This window comes from Zosterops lateralis, assembly GCF_965231275.1.
Source record: "Zosterops lateralis genome assembly, chromosome: Z".
Taxonomy (NCBI): domain Eukaryota; kingdom Metazoa; phylum Chordata; class Aves; order Passeriformes; family Zosteropidae; genus Zosterops; species Zosterops lateralis.
In genome coordinates, this window is record NC_139800.1 from 33,223,594 (window position 1) to 33,241,854 (window position 18,261).

At 36.2% G+C, this 18,261-nt stretch overlaps 1 protein-coding gene across 1 annotated transcript in view; it reads left to right on the forward strand.

Annotated features, from left to right (window-relative positions):
• The window catches only part of CNTLN (centlein), a gene marked incomplete at both ends in the record, with an annotated part of 183,918 nt that overhangs the window by 103,016 nt on the left and 62,641 nt on the right, over positions 1 to 18,261 (forward strand). The window contains 2 exon segments of the mRNA XM_083883171.1: positions 15,304 to 15,699; positions 15,701 to 15,825. Of these exon segments, the coding sequence (XP_083739297.1) occupies positions 15,304 to 15,699; positions 15,701 to 15,825 (521 nt within the window).

Genomic DNA, 18,261 nt, shown 5'->3' on the forward strand with positions numbered 1-18,261 from the left:
TGGTGCCCTTTGCTCAGCACTTGCTAAATCAAACACAGTGGTCAAAGAAATTCCCTTTTCAGCTAGGACCAAAACCTGACACATTTCTTGTTTCCATTGTTTGATGTGTTCATTGAACGTGAACATTGCAAAAACTGGTGCAGTAAAACCAATGAGCATATGCTTAAGGTAATAATAGCAAATATTAGCCTAATCTACTAAAATAGTTTTAGAAGCTCTTGATCACAGTATCTGAAATTTGACACTGCTGTTCTGACTCTGTAGTTCCAGTAGGTTAGTAGTCTTCATTACCACATGCAGAACTTGGTTTTGATCCTTTGAGTTGCAAGATTGCAGAGACAATCCTTTTACCCTCAGTAAATGAGGGAAACATCTCCTGTCACTGGAATCTGTGCAGCTGGATCACAGGTGTCTTCATATACCTAATCTGCTTTGTAAAAGAGTTGTATGTGAATCATTTAAAAGTCTGGTGGGGCAGACATAGCTTAGGCTCCTCCAAGAAAGACACTTATCTAAATAGGTTAAGTATAGCAAAGGGGCTTCACAATGGCCAGAGGTGAGGCATACGTGCATATCAATGCATATCATTGCATATCAAATGCAATCCCACTTTTGGGTGAAAAAACACACTGAGATATTTATCTTCAGACTCAAATTATTTTTGGAGAGGTAGGGAGAATTTCAGAAAAGCAGTTCAATTCTTACCTATTAAGTTGGCATATTTGTTTGAGACACTGAGGGAGATAATGCTGTAAATGAAAGACTGGAAGGCAAGTATTTCCCCTCACCCATGCTTTTTGCCACTGTGTTCTTTCAGGGTGAATCATTTCTTTTAGTTTTGAATTACACTTCAGTGGTTTTCTGTGGCTTCTTCAGTTGCCATAAATTCCTTGAATCTCCTTCTTCTTTCTTTGCAAGTTCTTACTTGAACCTTCTGTGATGCTTCAAGTAATCCTGCTCACTTATTCTTCAGGAATGTACCAATTACAGGGCCTCTGGAGAGAGCTGTGCTCTTCAAGAAGACCATTCTTGTAATAAAAAGTACAGACTATGGTGCTTTTGTGGTTAATTTTAGAGAACTGAACTAGATGTGTATGTCTTATTGCAGTACATATACAGTGCTTTTTTTTTTTTTTTCTTTCTGCAAGTTCTAGCTAGAGTAGTTTAAAGGTTTTGTTGTATTGTTCTTCAGATTAAAACAAGTGTGAGCAGAATTCAGTACAGTATCTGTTTCCAGATCATTTAAACATTTAGAAATTGGCCCAGTGCAAACATGTTGGCCTTGAGCAGCCTAATGTTTGCATTCAAAACTTAAAAAGTTAGTGAACAGAAGATTAGCAGGCTTCAGATGTTAGAAATAATAAAAGAAACCAACTAACTAACTAACTAATTAAGATAGGAGATGATAGGATAGGAAAGGTTCAAAAAGGGAGGCTGTATCTGTTTTACCTTCCCAAGATCTAGAAAATTAAAGTCAGAACGTGGTGTAGTGTGACATGTATTATTTTCTACATATAAGACATTTTATTCGGTCAACCACAAAGAGCACAATTCTAGAGAAAGAAAAGCTCACCAGGAGGAATTGAGTCTCTTAAATGAGTCCATGAGTGAAATATTAGACCTGCTTTCTAACTGATGTGATGATATGCTCTTGGACCAAGAATGGTCCTGCAATAAAGGAATTCTTTTAAGGGTAGAAGGATGCATGTATTGGTAGTTGGAAGTTTTCTTTCATCCTGTGGTCATAAAACATATGCCTAACCTCTGGACATTGTGAAGCCCCTTTGCTACACTTAACCTATTTAGGTGTCTTTGTTGGAGGAGCCTAAAACAAGGCACAACCACACATGCTGTCACAGCAGCTGTCTGCTGCTGAGTGGAATTGATTCTGTAAACTGACTGACTCCTGCCTATAAAGTTAGCATGTTGTTAGCCCTCACCACAAAGGCATATCGCTGCTAATGTTCTTCATATTGGTTCAAAGGACATTTTTTTTTTCTGCAAAGCTGCTCTGTAGAGGTGTCTTGTCTCTGCCTCGGCCAGCCCTGACACCTTGACAGTGAAGGGCACGGCTCGGTAGCAGGATGACCCTCACCGACCCCTGTGAGCTCTTTCTTGCTTGAAGGAGTGAAGCAACGACAGCAGGAAAAAAGAGGAGGCTGCTCTGGGTTAACTGCTGGCTTTATTCATCAGGGTATCTGCCCCAGCAGACACCCCTCAGCAGAAGCAGCAGGCGGAAAAGCAAGGGAAAAAAAGCAGGAAACCCCCCCGAATGCAACACCTTTTATTGGGGGGAGGAACTCAGGGATGGGTTTAACTGGGGACAAATCAGGGGCCAAGGGGGCATGGCTCTCTAAGTAAATGACACACATTGTAACAAATCAATAACTCGGGTGGGGAGACGGCTGAAGTCTTGTCCAATCACTTGAGGTCCTCACTGGAATTTTCCAGACTTTTGGGAGAGACCTCAAAGTGACAGACGAGACCCAGGGGCTGGATAACTTCTGACTGGGATTGGGATGAAACCAATGAGGGTGGAACATGGGTGGCATGGGGCAAACCATTATAGCTTATAAAAATGAACTTAATACAAGGAACAAATACATGTATAAAACTGATAAAGCCAAAACCACACCACTACACTGCTCCTGAGCCAAATGGTCTTTTAGCATGTCCTCTTTCAAACAGTTTTTCTAATGGGACTTTGCCTTAAATGAACTCCATGAAGTTCCCATCAGCGTTTTTTTCTTCCTATGAAGTTTCGGTGAGCAGTGGTCTGGCCCTCTACTGAACCCTCACTTGCTTCCCTCAGTGTTATATCATTTGTGAACTTGCTGTGAGGCACTCTAGCACATCTTTGAGGTTGTTAATAAAGACAGTAAACAGTACTGGCTCTATAATGGATCCCTGAGGAATGCTTATAATTGTTAGCTGCCAGTTGTAGTCCATATGACAGATCATCACCCCTTCAACCTAACAGTTCAGCCAATTTTACAGCACCTTACCCAATTTTCAATTCAGATCTCAAATCTCTTATATGGCAATAAGGAGATGAGAGACCATCTCAAATAGCTTGCCAAATTCAAGGTATACACTCTTGCCTGCTCTCCCTTTATTCTTACTGCAGTCATCTCTTACAGATGCAGTGATGTTGGTAAAGGAAGATTTTTCCATGGTAAATGTGTGCTAGTTCTTTTCAATCACCTTGTCTTATTAGGTGACTGGACATTATTTCCAGGATGATTTGCTCTGTGACTTTGCTAGGGAAAGAAGGAAGGCCTATATTGGGTTTATGTAGTTTGTTTGTTTGTTTTAATTTAAATAATATAAGAAGAGAGTGGACCAATAAACCATGTAAAAATGAAGCAACTACTCAAAAAATCTTCAACCCCTGAACACTAGAGCAAGCAGCACAGAAACATTAGTTGGAGACTGTTAAGAAAGATACTGTAGCTGAAACTCACCTGAAATATGTGCTATAATTTAAAAAAAAATAAATAAAATACTTCCAAACCATCCCCTGCCCCCAAAGAGTCTTAGGGAGCTCTTCTGAGAGACTGCAGAAGTTTTTATGGCCCTTTCATGGAAAAGGTCAGCGTTTAAAACTTAAGCTTGCATTGCTGAGAAACAGGTAGGATCAATAAATGGAGACAAGGCAAATGCAGGTGGGAACCTGAGAAGCTTAAAAAGGCTCTTGAAGAGTGGTTTTCAAAGATGCTTAATCTTTTGCAGTTAAAGTTTTCTTTAAACAGAGTGAAAAAGAAGACAATAAGTAGGTTCATAGGTTTGGTTAATGGTAACACTGTAAAATGATACACTGGGTTTACCAGGCCTAAAAGAACAGTCTTTTCCTTGGTCAGTCTTTGGTATTAGATGATTGTTATGATGTCTTTCAACCCAAACCATGCTGTGATTGTATGTTTCCATGCTAGTGATGATTAGAAGATGCCAGCAACTTGTATGTGCTTTGCAGCAGATAGATCAGGAGCAATAGACCTATTTGAAGTATCTGTACAGCAAATATGAGGTGAAGTAGAGTAATTACTTATAAATATATTGAAATTAATATTCCTCATACACAGGGGTGTGAAGAAACTGTATGAAATTACTCGAACCCTACTGTTAACAGCCAATGTGCCAGTGGACTGGCGGTTGCTACTATAACTCCCATCTATGGAATGGGCTCCCGAGGAAGCTGCAGACCAGTGAGCCTGGCTGCTTCCATATTTTGAAACTGACAGTCTTTAGGAAAAAGAGGGTGAAAGGGAGAAAGCAAAAACAACAACAACAACAACAAACCAACTAATAAAAAGCACCATAGAGAGAAATATCACTAAGCCCAGATCAACACAGTTTTGTTGGGGAATAACTTGTGTGGCTCCTGTAAAAGGAAATCCTGCTTCATTAACCTACTGGGATTGGAGAAGGATGACAGTAACTGTGTGGTAGAAGTAATCTGATATGTATTTTTTCAATTGCCTTTAACAAGGCTCCACATGAAAGGTTATAAAGAATTTTTTTTTTGCTGTGGGATTGAGGGAAAGGTCCTTTTAGCAACTGGGAACCAGTTAAAGCAGAAGAAATTAAGAGTAGTGCTTGTGTGCCACTTCCAGGGTGAAAAATTGGAATCACAGTGCAGAAACTGTCAGGCTTATACTCTTTCTTGAGTAGCATCTGCTTTTACCTCCGTTGGAGACATAGTGCTACTGATGGTAGGACTTGGCACTGGGATAACTCATTTCTAACATTTATGCAAGCCAGTCATTGACTTGGATGGATTGAATCTCGTATTGCACATTGCAATTTTTTGTTTGGACTTGACTAAAATTTTTCCATCTTAGATATATCATAACTTCAGCTGGAGATTATTTTAGAGATAAATGAATTTATTTGGAGGCGCTTCAGTTATTCTGACTATAAGCTTCCCCATAACTTATTTAATATGATTAGTTTACTTCTGCACATCTTTCATCAGCCAAAAGAAAAAATATATGTATAGAAGTTTACTCTTAAAAATCTTATACAATCACTATTGCACTTGTCCATTAGTATCTAGAAAGGCAGTTTATATGTTCATAAACATGTTCAGTCAAATAATGTTTTCGAAGTTGAAAAGTAACTTTTTCAGAAGATAGAGGTTGAAGCAGGAAGCATGTCATGTTGATTTCAGTCTATAATGTTCTTTTCAAGGAAATATTTTGCAATTCAGTGCAAAAAGCTAACATAAAAGCTGTGAACAGTTAAGACAGTGTAGAGACAAAAGCCACTGTATTCTGTCTAGTAGAAACTGATGATGGCTGAGCTTTGGAGGATGAAAGAACAGCAAAGAAAGTCAACCTGTGAAGGGTGATGAGTGATCCCAAAATTAACTGGATTTCTTATGTGTCATGCAAAGCAAGTGACTTTAACTTCATCTTTATAATTTTCTTTGTAATTCATGTTTTACAGCTGAGTCAAAGGTGCATTTGACTTACAATATGCTTCAACATACTGTGTATACCAAAAGACTTCTTTTTTTAAAGTCCTTTCCTTAGGTTAGCAAGTATTTTGGCCAGATTTTTTTTTTGTGCGGGCAAAGTAGGGTAAAACATCCTGTGAAACAGGTGCTGCTGTTCAGACTGAAATTACAACTGAAATTAGTTAATTCATTATAACTGAAATAAGTGAGAACTCATGCAGTCAAGCTTTCACAAAAGAGCTAGAATAATGTGTATTTGTCCATGAAATGCATTTATATTTAAGCAAAAGCTGCCTATTAAATGACTGTGCTCTGTATGATCTTTGGCTGAAACAGGTGGGGGTTTTGTTGCTGAAATAGTGTACAACTATATAGATAGAGAATGTGTCAGAGAACACAAGTATAAATAAACAATTTAAATTAATGTCTTTCTTTCTGGAGTTTCCCAATTTGCCTTTGAAACTTCAGTATTGGTATCCTGGAACTTAATTTGTATGTAATTTTATTAAATTGAAAAAAGAGTAATTCAATTTATTGTGTAGACCTTAGCTAGTTGATATTACAGAATAAAGTATGGTAGTAATATATTAGTCAATCAGGGCTGGAAAATGAGAGGAATGATTCTGTTAATAAGTTTCTTGAATAGTTGCTAGGTTGTAAGATATAGCTTCACAAGTTTGGTTGGCAGTTTCCTCTGAGACAGAGTATTTGTCTACCACTTGAAAGGATTCTACCTCCTACTGGTCTTCTTTTAATCTCAAACATTTACTTGCCTAAAAAAGATGGGTTGAAACTTCTTAGTGTATGTTACAATCAGCAGTGTGTCTGAATTTTGGAAATTCAGATGATTTACACATTTTAAAAAGCTGCTGTGCAAAGGACTCCTTATGTTTGAATAATGCTAAGTGTTTTCAAATTAGAACTAATTCCTGTGTGTTGACAACTTTATTCCCAGTAATACATTGGTGTGGGTTTGGTTTAATTTAATGTTTTTAGTGACATCTGTGTGATTGTACCTATTTTTAAATTTCCTCTTTTATAGAGTGAATCTTGAAGAATAATTGGATCAGATAAAAATACGCTGATCTGTGAGTAAGTTCACAATACAGGAACTATGCTTACAGTAAAAAAGGGAAGGTATAGTATTTTATATCTTTATATGTAATTGTAGTGGGTTGAGCCTGGCTGGATGCCAGGCATGTACCAAAGCCCCTCTATCATTTTTCTCCACAGCTGGACAGAGGGGAGAAAATATAACGAAGGGTTCATGGGATGAGATAAGGATTAAGATAGATCACTCACCAAGCACTGTCATGGGCAAAACAGACTCAGCTTCAGGATATTAATTGAATTTATTACTAAAAAGTCAAAGGAGAAGTAAAAAAAATATTAAAAATTCTTTCCTCTTGCCCTCCCTCTTTCCCAGCTCTACCTTCTTCGCTCCAGCAGTGCATGGAGACAGGGAATGGGGGTTATGGTCACATGTTGTTTCTCCTAGTGCCTGGGGAGAGGATTCCTTCCCCTGTTCCAGCATGGGGTCCCTCCCACAGGAGACATTTTTCCATAAAATTCTCCAATGTGAGTCCATCCCATGGGCAGCAGTCCTCAACAAACTGCTGCAAGGTGGGGCATTCTTCCATGGGCTGCAGTGCTTCAAGGACAGGCTGCTCCAGTGTGAGTCCCCCATGGGGTCACAGATCCTACCAGGAAATCTGCTCTGGTGAGGGCTCCTCTCTCCCCAGGTCTGCAGGTCCCTGCCAGGAGCCTGCTCCAGCACAGGCTTCCCATGGGGTCACAGCCTCATCTCAGGCATCCACCTGCTCTGGGCTGGGTCTCCTCCATAGACTTCAGGTGGATCTCTGCATCCCTGTGATCCTCCATGGGCTGCAGCACAGGCTGCAGGGGAATCTCAGCTCCAGCAGCTGGAGCACCTCCTGTCCCTCTTTCTGCACTGACCTTGGTGTCTGCAAAGCTGTTCCTCTCACAGGTTCTCTCTCTGCTCTTCTCTGACCACAATTACCTCTGCACAATAATTTTTTTTTCTTCTTTAATATGTTACTGAGTTACTGTCGACTCTGATAGGCCCAGCCTTGGGCAGCAGCGGGTCCATCTTGAAGCTGCCTGGTACTGGCTCTCCTGGACATGGAAGAAGCTTCTGGGCACTTTGCACAGAAACCACTCCTGCAGGCCTGCCTACTGCCAAAACCTGGCCACTCAAACACAGTACAGCGGGCTGTCAAAATGCTAATTATTTGTATACAGTTATTATTTTCTCTCCAAAGATTGACTTCTTTTTGATTAATATGTATTTTGTAGTCATATGGCCATACACATGATTTGAAAGGATGTTCGCTCATAAGTTGTCCACACATCTATTAAGTCAATTACAATTTATATGAATATATACACACTAATAGATTTGCAACTCGTGCATATCTTACTTATTCATTAAATATAGTGATATAAAAATTTCATTCTTTTTCAGACATCTGTTTTAATTTTAGTCTCACAAAGTATGTGAATTTGGAAGTAAATCAAATTGGTGACATTATAAGAATTCATCATGAGTATCTTCTTTTATATCTTTATAATCTTTTCAGTAGTTAATAGTTCTGTGAAAATGAACTGTGAAGTTCTTTGTCAGTCAGATAGGTAATATATTGCCACTGCCTCCCCATCACTCCTCTGATTCTTTATATTATTAGCTGTTCCTGAATTGTCTGGGAGAAATATTCAAGAGTGCGTAATTACAGTCCAGCTGGGTATTGCATCTGTGGTGAATTCTTTATGCACATATTGTGCAAAGGAAGTAAGTAGGAGACTTGGAGGAGTACTCTACACGTTCTTAGCAATAAAGCCTTACTATTCTTTATTGCAGTTTTCTCCTGGTGGCTTTTTCTCTTTTTTGTGATAAACTGAATTAAATTGAATTTAAAAATATAGTTTTTTTCCTTAATTTTAAAATTCTGTCTTTAAAATTAAGTGGAAATATCAAGCTGCTAAAATCTGAAAGTCACCTTTTTTTTATAGTCCTTCTTACATTTTGTGTTCATAGCCACAGAATTGAAAGTTTAAACACTGACCTTAAAAATCATTTGTTTTTCCAATTCAGTTAGTTTTTGCAGAGAGAGAAGGGGAAAGATAACCAGTGGTGAGAAGGAATTAAGGTCCTGCTGAGCAATATCTGGATTTTTCCAAAAACCAGTTAGATCTCCAGAACGACCAGTTCTTGACATGTTTAGTGCTATAAAAATTAGTATTTTGTTCCTTCTTTTTTCATTATCTTTTCAGGTTAAAATATCCTCTTTTAAAAATTAGCAGGTTTCTGGTTTGGTAATTAGTATAAGGATTAGCTCTTCTATTTTTGGGACTGAGAAAAATGTTCAAACTACTAGTGAAGTGTTCTAGGCACTTATTATTTACCTTTTCAGTCTGTGTTGTTATGAGTATCATCTAAATGAAAAGGAAATGTCTGATAAGATTTAAGTCCAAAGGTGTGTATTAAGCAAAACTGTCCTGTTAGCACAGAAGACTGAGATAATTCTAGCTGTTTCCACATTTTTACGAATTGTAGTGTAAAAAAGCAGTTGCTCACAAGGTCTCTAAAAAGTAAGTTTCTTATTGTTCCCCTTGAAAATCGAAGGGAGTTGCAGTCATGACACATGAATTGTTTGAGATTTTCTAGAAGGTTGCACCATAATGACTGAAGCTGCATGTCCATCTTTGAGCATAAATGAGTATAATGTTATAAATCCTTGCACATGTGTTCAGAAAGTGCATGCACCCTCTGTCTTAAAAAGGGTGTTAAATGCCTTCTTCCCAAATAAAAATACAACCTCATGTCTATTATCAGTAATTTGGTGGGAGCCCAAACTTGATATGGTCTATATACACTTTGTTCATAATTTCAGTATGTTTTATTTTAAAAAAGGAAACCTTACATCAATGTCTTCATTTTATTAAAGAGGTTAGAATTCACTTTCACCTTAGCAGATAGATACCTGTTTTCATCAGGCATTCTAATATCAAGGAATAAAAATCTGTAAAAAGAGACTGAGCTTTCCTGTATTAAAATTGTCTGTCTTTATTGGATTTCAGTTGTGTTTTTCTGGAAGAAGTGATGGATAGTTTTGTTGTTCTTCCATGTAACTTCAAATCCTGTTAGTCAAAGATTAAGTAGGTTAAGGGAAAAGGAAACTCTGTTCCTGCCATTCCCAATTTCTTTCCATTCTTACTCTGTTGTCCAATTATTTTCTAGTAGTTATGAAATCCAAATTCACTGCTCATGCTATTTGTGTCATTATTTGTTTATGAAGGTAAAGAATGTGTTGGCAGGTAGTCATCCATTTCCTCCAAAAGTAGGATAGTGGATCCATCAAATCCTATTCAGAAAATAGCAAATGCCTTCTTAAAAGGCAGTAAGTAAATTGTTGGCTTGCTATTTCTCCAAGAATGCAATTTGAATGCTTCTTTCATTATGAGACTCCTGAATATACCATGTCCTCAGTATATATACATGACAGGAGCATTCCCATCCCATCTGCACCTTGGTGTTTGCCACCAGAGATTTCTTCCCACTCAGTAGCATGGGTGTCTACCACTGGGGTCAGTAAAACAGTGGCTTTGAGCACCATGGCACCTTGTTTCTGTCAGGGAGATCATTCACCTGGTCTGTACTCAGGCAAAAATGTCATTCCTTTGATGGTTTGTATAGGTTCTTTTTAAGTGACTACTACAGTGTTATATTGTGAGGTTTTTTTAAAGGGGTGTTTTTTCTTTGTGCAGGCAGGCTTTCTGCAAACACTAATAGTGAACTGTAGTTTCATAGTTCAAGTACAATTTTGGCAGCAGTGTTGAACTAACTCATCATCAGATTTGGTGACTATTAATTAGGAATTAAGTTTCACATTTTAAAGCTGACAGTTAACTATGCTTTCTCAGTGGGATGTAAGTCTGCTTATGTAAGACCATGGTAATTTGATAACTGAAGATAGTGGGATTTATGACTTGTGGGTCTACTTCTTTGAGAGAGAAGATGCTATTTTTTTATGTAGAAGTATGACAGGTAGACTGTGTCTTGCTGAGTAGACTGATATGATGTATCTTTCTACAGTCCTAGACAGACAGTTAGAGGTGATGCTGTTTCACTGCCTCCCTAATCAATTCCTATGAACAATTACGTAACAATTAAAAGGGTGGATGGGAGAAGGGGCTTGAACGGGCTGTATATTTTCTGCTCAATAGAAAGGGTTATGTTTCAGTGACCTTTGGCTACAGTTCAATTTATGTTGCTTGTGTCTTCTTTGATAATACTGAACATGTATATTCTTCTCTATCCATTTTCCAGTAGTGTACTTTATTATCTGCATATAATATGTTTATTTATAGAGTTATAAAATTGCATTTTAATATATCCACATAATAAACATAACACCTTGTGTGCTTTGATCAGTTTCTTTGACTATGGGAAATAATTTTTCTTTTCAGTGGAGTACAGTAAATGCTGATATAAAAGCTACAACAGGCATTCAAATGAGTGAATATTTAGAAAAAGATGAAAAGCATGTTCATATTATCTTTGTGTGTTACTTAAAGAATGTTCTAAATGTATGCAGTACCACTGTGCTGGGGGACTGTAGACTGAAGTAACATGGGAACTAACATATTAATATCAAGGTAAAGGTACATATTCCCCAGATGCATAGTTTTACCTTTTTCAGCTTTTATTATCTTTAGAATACTGTTCCATTTATTTCATGAATACAGAAGTATTAATTGGCCATGACATGTTCCAAAGACAAAAGAAAGGTCTAATTCACTCTAACAAACTTGTTAGTCACTGTTTATATCAAGAGGATTGTGAATCTACAGAGAGTAACACTGTTTTCTTCTACACTTGCTTTGTTTATAAATCAAAAGTTTTTAAGTGACCTGCAGTGTCTGCTTGTAGTTTGAAATGTTACTTCTAAAGCAACCTCCACCATGTAGCACAGATATTTATCCCTTAAGATTAATTTTTAAATTCATTTTGGGGAAAGAAGGACCAAAAAAGAAATACTAATACTGTGGTGCTTTTAGAGTATTGGGATTTTTTGTTGTTGTTGTTCTGAAATGCAGTATTTCATATTCTAAGATTAAATCCTTCTGAGGTGTGTAATTGCTGTTTTCTGTGAGCAGCGGGCAATTTGTGAATGTTAAGCTCTTAACTTCTGATTGACCATATGTATTGGTACTTCTAAACATATTTTTAAAAACAAGTCTAATTTTTAACTTGGGATTTTTAGCATTTGAATTCTATAGCTGTCTCTGACAGTGATGCTTAGATTCATGTTGGCTGTCATTAGCAGTATCAGTTTCTTAATTGTTATGATTTCATGCTATTTCAGTTGAATGATTTGTGTGTTTTATCTAGTGAAGTACATGATCTTTAACTTAACAAAAACCAGGGTTTAAAGTTTTCATCCATCCTAATTCACTTACTGTTTGCTTTGTTCACCAATCACTCTGATCCTCCTAGCAGGGGACAAGACCAAGAGAACAAAACTGATAGTGACTGTGTAGATAAAACGGCAATGAATTCTGCTTTTAAGGCATAGAGGGAATAGTCTGTAAAAGAATAAAAATTGGAATGAAAGTACAGAGTCTTTAACCTGCAGATCTATTGTGCCTTTGAAAAGCTTGTACTCTGAAAAAAACATACTGTGATGCTAGAGAGATTCATAATTATGTGACAGAACACTTTGAAGAGAGGTCACTTTAGAAACTGACCAAAAAGCTTGTCAAGAAAATAGACCACATTATAAATAATTACAGAAGTGAAGAATGCATTTCCTTAAAATGTGTACGGATTGTTTTAATGAAATACTAGGCATCATAATGTATTTTATTTATTATATGATAGAGATATTTTATTTATTTTCTGATAGAGTCAGTTTTTAAACTTGGTGAAGATAATGGGGTCAAGGGTAATACTCCAAAGAGGTATATGAGAGAAGTTTCACATGAGATGTTGCAGAAGGTAAAATACCAACCCCAACAAACAGATCTAAATTTTAATATAAGAATAATATATATGTATATATGTATGTATAAATGTCCACTCATGAATTTAAGCCATCATTTTCCTTCCTAATTCAAAAATATCACTTTCCTGAATTTTGCTCAGAAATTAATTCTAGGGAAATAGCTGTGGATGTGTCGTGTAAGATGAATATGGGTAATGTCAGAGAAAATAAAGAGAGTGTTTAGGGGTATAATGTTAAAAGCTGACAGATTATCTACAGATAATCTAACAGATCAGCTAACAGATTATCTGCATTGTAAGTAACATACACTTAGCATTTTGCCCCTTAACTTCAGGAACCTTAATTTTTTTGCTGGGTATTTAACTTTAGATGATACTGGGTGTTAATCTCCATGGAGTTCCTCTACAGAATAGAATTGATGCATAATAGTGATAAATCCACCATTTGTTGTATTTAAATTTTAGCACAATGTTTCATGTACAAAGATTTTCTACGTGTGGGTCTATCACTCTTTTTACAAGACAGGACCATATGCATGTAGTATTCTTTAGCTTAACAAATAGTGATAAGTATTTTATTTTTACTGCTTAAAATTCTACAAGTTTTGCCTCATACAGTAACAAGATGTTCTTAACTAGTTGGTATTTGTATTGATATTTGTAATGTATACAAGTAGTTTAGTATGTTTAACAGGTGCTCACTTAAGAGGGCTCACTTGTATTTTACCATATGTTTTGTTTGCTTGCAAAGAAAATGGATCCTTCAAATAGTATAATGCCTTTTGTTTGTCATTTTGCAAAACTATTTGTTTAATTACTTATAAATCTTTAAAAGCATGCTTATATTGAACAAACACAAATCTATGACTTTGAATGTCAGTTCAGGTATGTCTATTTATTTTTTATCTGTGAATTAACTTGTAGGAAGTATGGTAATGTACAGCAGATGATGTGATTGCATATACTTGTAACACTTGCCATATGGTCAGGCAATGAAGACTGTCATCTCGTTATTACTGAATGACAAACATCATGTTAAAATAATAACACACAGAATAGGAAGTGCTCACATTCATTTATCTTAAGGTAGAGTGAGTAATTGAAATAATATGAATGCTACCATCTGAAATGTCACAGTTTATGCTTGCTTATCATCTGTATTTCAGAACTATAATTTTGTTTGCCAGGTACTACATAATTTTTATCTCTATGGATATACAATGTTATGATGGTACCTTAGGGATAGGTGTTGAAGCTATTCATTGTTTATTTCCTTCCAGCTGTCATACCTGACTTTAACTGCTACTGAGTGCAAAAGGTTGCTTTAAAGAACTGAGAAAACAGTAGCAGAATCTCAGGTGATTGAAGAAAGATATTGGTCTAACACTTTGTCATTGGGGTGGAAAGTGCAAACTGTGATTTTAATTATAACCCTTTGTTTCACTAAAGCATTTGAAAAAAAATCTCTTTTATTTCTAATTTCACCCAATAACTTTATGTAGCCATAATGCATTGTCTCTTCATATTAAAGATTTCCTACCAAACTCACAAATTCAGTATCCAATTCACAAATACACATGAAGTTTGAGCAGCTCTTGTCCTAATTTGCCCTGTATATCAAGAGCTCTCATTTATCTGAATCATATCTGTAGCACCCACTTCGTAAAGCGTTTCATAAATTTTAAATTAGTTTAAAAGCATTGACAAAATGTTAAAAACCTGTAAGTAGAAACTTACAGAAATAGTATGGTTTCAATATTGTCAGTGTCAAAGATAGTTCTGACATTATGTGTTGCTATAAATGTGGGAACTGGCCAGTATTTTACAAGGCTGGGAGTTCAAGTTAGCCATGTACATGTTAGTATAACACATCCTGGAAAAACAGTTTTTCCTAACAATGCATAGAATCCCTGCCACTTCCCATAGTGAAAGAGTGGGGATTGAGTTTATACAAAACCAGTCAAAAATATTTCTCCAAGTATTGGAGTAAGTGGTTACTGAGCACAAAACTTGCTCTGATGCCTTTTTCAGACTTCTGGGGATATCTCATAGACTAAATAATAATCTTAGTATCTGCTAAAATTAAAATTGCCCTTTATTTCTAGAAATTGTCCTTTATGTGGATATTCCAGAACATCATAGAGAATCAGTTTATTGTTAATGGACTTCAATAACCATATATCTCAAAGGACTTTAGAAGCAAAATGTAGGAAGAATGCTTCTTCAAAATTTATGTGAGAAACTTGTATAATTAATCTTCTAATTCGCATATGGTAGATTTTCCCTTTCTGTGAATAGAAAACATATACTACCTTCTGTATTTTTTAGGTGCGGAGTTTCTGGATTTTCAGATTTGTTTGGGGTTTTTTTAAAGACCAAATTAATATTTTATTTCTGTGTTTATGACACTTGAAAGAACTTGTTGCTTCAGACAGCTAGTGCAAAATTGTCCATATTTCAAAGTAGTAATCCTTCTGAAAATGTTTTTTTAAATTCAATTAGTATGTATAACCAAATCAGTAATGAGCTCAAGATGCATCAGGAAGATTCATTAGCATGGCATGCTTAAACTTCTCTGTCATTTTGCCTGGAATTTTAAGTTCTTTCACCATCTGCCCTTTGTTCAACAGCTGTATTATTGCAGCTAAAATGTTTTCATCTGCACTTCTTTAAAATTACTTTTAAATTAAGGACTACAGATAGCTTTTGTCCTTACTCTACATTTGATATTATTGTCATAGAATAAATGTATCTGAAAAAATAGTTTGGTGTTTTCCAAGAGAGGCTGAAATATTGTGAATGCCAAAATTGCTTTTTTTAGATACAACAACCAAAAAGAAGATTCAAAGCTATTGAAGGGGGATTAAAGAAACAGAAAGAAGTAAATAAAGACTTACTGAATGAGAAAATTTACTTGAAAGAATCTTCAAAAGTGCAAAAGGAAGATACAGACACACAAAAAAGAGAGCTGGAAACACTACTTAAGAGGATTTGTGAAGTAAAAAAAGAAAAAGCAGAACTTCAGTTAGTGATTGATGAGAAGGAAAAAGAAGCTGCCTCTTTGAAGAGGCGAGTGACAGAAGCTAACAGGTTGAGAAATGAAAGTGAAGATTTGCTGAGTCAAGTGCAGGAGCAAAAGTGTTTGCTGGATAGAGCCAAAGCAGTGGCAATCTCTGGGCAATGTAATTGCAAGATAACAGGCACCAAGGTTAAATTAAAAAACAGCCAAGAAAAAGAGCTCTTTGGGACATCATGGAGCTTTTCGCAAACAGTCCATCAAGGTTATGAGTAATGTATTTGAGAACTTCAGTAAGGACGGCTGGGAGGATGTGAGTGAAAGCAGGTACGGCTCTCATTAACTTAGCCCTGTAGAGGGGACACTGTGCATATGTAAAGCACTAGCAAATGAAGATTGAATTTCAACTACTGTTGATTTGGTATTCAAAAAAAATACTGTCAGATCCTTTGAAATATCTTGGGAGGTCTTGTTCTGAGCTTATTGACTGAAATTTGCATGCGAAATTAGCCACAACTGCATGAGTATTTGAATAGGTGCCAGGATACCCAAAAGAAGGCAATGCTTGATTTCTTCCAGTGATGCTATTTTCATGCAGTCATGAGGCTTGAAATTGACAGTTTGGCAGGTTGATTTAATTTGCTGGCCTTTTGCATATTCACCACTGACAGCTAAGGATTCCCAGGCAAGCCTAGTAAGTCGGTTTAGTTATCTTGTGACATGCCGACCCGGGAGGAGAAACATTTTTTCCCCTTAATTTAGTTAGATAAATTTTGAATGACCCATTTCAGCTTGCTAGCAGATGTCTACAAGCTGTTTAACATCCTTTAAATTAAGAACCATCCACTCTAATTATTTCATGTATGTTTTATGCAGTCATTGTACTAACTTTAATTGAATGATGGTTAAAAATTAGTTCTTTAAAGGTGATAGTTGCCACATACAATCCCATTCATGAATTGAAAAGCTCTCAGAAAATTCTACTGGCAAACATCATATAAACAGTGAGAATTTTTGCTTCTCCTTATTACATCCCCATATACTTGAGGAGGCAGCAGTAAGCCACCAGGTAAATGGTTCACACACCTTGTCTTCCAGGACTTTGCTCAAAGAGACAAGCAAAGAAATTTCTCAAGCCTGTATGTATGCAAAATACAGGAAACATGGGAAAAGGGTGAAGAAGATGGAATTGTTTTCATAGGTTTTATACTAGCTGTATGTGTCATATGGAGCAAATCAAAAGTGGCAGATGAAGCCTTTCTATTACTACTCCCCATGCAAAATAGGGGGTTCCTGAATGCAGTACCTTGAAGGAGAAAACAAATGAAGAACCCTGTAATTTGTCAGTTGGTATCATTAATGTAAAGCTTGTTCGTTTTTATGTATAATTAAATATTGCAGGTCTGATTTTAATAGGAAACATACATGTTTGCACATATGGAAACATGTATGCGTGTTGTAATTAATATTTAATTTGCTGTGTTGTTCTCTTTAAGAAAAAAATTAAGCAAGCACATTGTCATTCCACTTTAAGTTTGAAATGGAGAATAATTGCATAGCTTCACTTGTGGCTAGCCATAAATACTGCTTTTAATAATTGTACAAATGTTGGGTTAGGGAATTCTTTTGTAGAACATTTTTGAAAGTGAAGTTTCAAGGTATCATTCTCAACAAGTCAGGGAAGTATATTCATTTAGTTTCCTCTTCTGCGTATTAATAAATACCATTCTTTATCACTGGTAGTTGGCTTTGAGTTTCTAATGCAAGCCTTCCATTTGCTAAATAGAACATTCCTTAAAGCAGGTGAGGGAATGTGTATGTAGTTAGAAATATCTCTATGGCTATACAACAGCCCCTTTAAACCACTGCATTGATTTCTGTTCTCATCAGTCAGTAAGACATACCAATGTGTCAGAACAGGGTTTGAAAAGTATAAAATGTTTATGTGTGAACTCTTTTCATCAGTTTGAGGCGTTTTCTCTGGTTAAGAAACTGCATCTCTAAACCATTGATTTTTATGATGCTGTAACTTAATTTGAACTCAGTTATGTTGTTTTAAATACCTTGGTTTAAAAAGTAACAAATCAAACTAGCCTTCTGTCAAGGGATTCCTTCACAGATCTGCTCACACAAATGATGATAAATAGCCACTGATGTTATAGAAAAGGATAAATACAAGACTTCATGTTTTAAAGTGGACTTCCCTGAATATAAGAAAGCAAATGATAATGTGGGGTAAGGCAGTGAAAAACTGGAAGTTAGGAGCACATTGAGTGCAATTCTAAGGAAAAAATGTAAGAGGATTTAAAGTTTCATGTCCAGTTTGTCTGCATGGCACAAATGTCAGTGAAAGAATTAACAGGTTTTCAGAATTTAAGAGCATTCCTAAGGGGTGCTAAATAGAGCTGCCTCTGAAGTGTGATTTCTGATTTTGTTTCAGTCGACACTACAAATAAAAATTGAAACAAAGTGTTATTAAGTATTGTGCATTTACTTGTTATATTATAAAATGTGAAAATGAAGGTAAGTGTTAGTTTAGTAGTTTATGAGCCATTCACAAACTATGAGTACGGTCAAATATTTCACTTCTGTGGATTGTCACAAAAGTTGCCTTTAAGAAGCAGCTGATGTCTCAGGCCTCTCTACATTGTAGAGTGAGATTGCATTTGGCAGAGTAGAACTTGATAAAATAATTTCAGAGATAGATTTTTGCTTTATTTTATTTGTAAAGTGTGTTCAATATGTCAACTTATTGTTTGCATT